Genomic DNA, 2,880 nt, shown 5'->3' on the forward strand with positions numbered 1-2,880 from the left:
ATAATAATAATAATAATAATAATAATAATAATAATAATAATAATAATGTGTTACATTATGTATAATTTCATTTCCACTAGTAAGTGTGTACTTGTGTTGGTCTCTCAAAGAACATTACAATGAAATTGTTTTTGGTTGTAATGTGACAAAATATACAATGACTCAAAGCGTATTAATTTTTTTCAGAGGCATAACGTAATATTTAGATTTTACAACTCTGACCTGGTGTAAAATCTGATGTCTTCTGGTGACGTAGAAAAACGTTCCAGTCCAAACGGCTTTTGAAGACTACAGGATCGGAGCTGCTCTTTCAGTTGCTCAATTTCTCTCAGCATGCTGTGATATTGCTCCCGGTCAACACACACGGTTCTGCTGGCGCCGTAGTCATGGTCCACGACCATAGGTACCATGACGGGTGGTTCATTGTCCTCAATTGGATCCGCCGAATCAGGTTCTGGATTAGATGGTCGACAACGGCGCTCCCAAACACCTGCTCGTGTCTTCCTGCTGTATTTGTTCCACTCAAATAATGATGGAACCGACCCAGCTGCTAAAATTCGTCTTCCCTTTTCTGTAGTAATTACTTCATTCTCCAGGAAATGTCGGCTACATACCTTGGTGTGAGGAGTTACCGTAAATCCCTCTCTTCTGATTTTTTGCAGCCAGCACAAACGAAGGCTTGTCTCCTTAGGGAAACGGTGAAAGCTCAAACGGCTATTATAGCGACCTGAAGACGAGCAAAGCGGCACACAACAGTGCTCCTTAGACCCAAACACCGTCGGCTGAAATCTAAAGCTGCCACGCACGTTATATTTTTGTTTATTTGACGCAGCAACACTCATTTTAGTTGTTTATCTCTGGGATGACAGGATACAGGAATTAAACCGGAAACTGGAATGCCGACATCCGGTCAAAGCGGAAGTGATTCAGGACGCATGTGCACAGAGCCTATTAGAAGGGTGCTCAAGCAGCCTCTGCGGATCAGAAGTAGCTGTTTATCAATGAAAGTCTTCCTCAGCAAGATGTGAATAGCTAAATCAAACTCCTTGAGTGTGCAGGAACTCTAGAAGTAATTGTGAAAATGGAGAAGCTTCTTGGCACATATAGATGTACTTTTCTACTTAAGGACACATTTGAATAGTTTTAGATTCTTGCAGGTATGTATGTGATGCATTAGTAGACAATCTTAGGGTATCCACGGCAACATCTCTCATTTCTAAACACCCACTTCCTGATTTTAGAATCCTGTCCAATCACGTTTTGTGCCTGAATGCTGCCACTTGTTGAAGAAACGCCCACTTTTGTTGAAATCTGTCTTCTTGTGTTCACCAGAGATCTTTACTTGTTCCGACACAACTCCACTATGTTGATGATACATTAATTTCTTATTATGAGCGAAGCAAGAGCGCTTTCTGTCAACAATTTTAAAACCGGAGAAAAATGACTCGTAAGAATCTGAAATAACATAACTCTTGTAAAACATATAATCGATTTACATGAAACCAAAACATTTTACAATGTATTTACAGACGACTAGTTTTTATAGTGGTCCAGAGAGACGACAATCTTATCAATAACCACTTTTTCTTGGGGAGTGCTACAAGCCCATCTTGGGGTCTTCAGCATTAAAAGAAAGTTAGTAGGCCCAAGAAATTACTCTGTAGATACAAGTTTATATGATCTGATGTACAGTTGTTTTTGTCCCGTCCCAGAGCGAATAAGGGGGAATTGGAAATGACCCCCATCGTCCATCTGTCTGTTTTGTGAGCATAACTTGAAATATACATGTAGCACCGACATATTTTGGTGCGTGGCTGCATTTAGGCAAATAAAAAGGCTTCTCTTGAAAATTGGGTTGTCAAGTCAAAGTCCAAGATGGCCACCACCAGACAAATGTGTAAAGTAGCCACCCCATTTGAGGAAATTATTCTTTTTAGTTTTTATCTTGCTCAAAAGTTTAGTTTCCTTAAATGAATGGGATGGCTAATAATACATCTTTGTTGGCCGAGGCCACCTTTGGCCACCCCCTGGCTCCACCACTGCATCTGGTGGTGGATAAAATGATTCCCTCCTCTCGATCTGTCACTGTGCACCGCCACAAGCAACGATAAAAAGTCCCTCTGTTCTTCTCCACAGTGTAACTCCTGAACACTTGAATATTTTGCACCAAAAACATTTAGGTTCACTTCATTCTCTGTTCAGTTCCAGTCCAGAAAAAAAAAAAAAACACTCAATTTGAAAACTACAAACTTTCACTGTTCAAATCGCACGGCGACAGGGGGCATGGTGTTGTTTATCGAAATGGTTTATGCATGTAATGTTGTTGACTTTAAAAGTTTAAGACAAACTGAGATCTAAGAAAAAATAAAATCACAAACATATTTTTAAATAAGCAATTAGCAAAACACGGCTTTGGACTTACTGCTATATTACTCCCACCCCCCAAAAAAGTTTTTACTTTGCTGCGTTTCAACTTCATTGCTGCTTTGGATGAAAGATTCATTTCAATCTTTCTACAAAGGATCTAAATGTTCACAGAAAAGTATAAAATGTAGCTTAAAAAAAGATTTTCCAAGCGTTGGTCCTCCCTGAAGTCGAGGCACTTTAAATAAATCATCGCATGTTAAAGCATTACGGTTCCTGAGGATGTTGTCGTTTTTTTTTTTTTTTAAACCGTTCCTTAATTCATCGGAGAATCAGCAAACTTCCAGAACACACACCGAGCGTCTGGGTCTTAAATCGGAATCGTTGATGAAAGGCGAGCGAGATCTACATGTGAAATACATCAACACAACCACGCCTTTGTAGGATGAAAAGAAATCCTCAGCTGCATCTGTATTCTGCTCACAGGGATCTGCTCTCCACCCTGCTGCGACTGGA

The 2,880-nt window shown here is 39.9% G+C and overlaps 1 protein-coding gene across 1 annotated transcript in view; it reads right to left on the bottom strand.

Annotated features, from left to right (window-relative positions):
* The window catches only part of LOC119421838, a 2,551-nt gene extending 1,606 nt beyond the window's left edge, over positions 1 to 945 (bottom strand). The window contains exon 1 of the mRNA XM_037689200.1: positions 223 to 945. Within this exon, the coding sequence (XP_037545128.1) occupies positions 223 to 842 (620 nt within the window). The 5' untranslated portion in view covers positions 843 to 945. The remainder of the gene's footprint in view (positions 1 to 222) is intronic.
* Positions 946 to 2,880: the final 1,935 nt, after the last annotated feature.

Source organism: Nematolebias whitei, chromosome 15, assembly GCF_014905685.2.
Source record: "Nematolebias whitei isolate Nwh7 chromosome 15, NemWhi1, whole genome shotgun sequence".
Classification (NCBI taxonomy): Eukaryota; Metazoa; Chordata; class Actinopteri; order Cyprinodontiformes; family Rivulidae; genus Nematolebias; species Nematolebias whitei.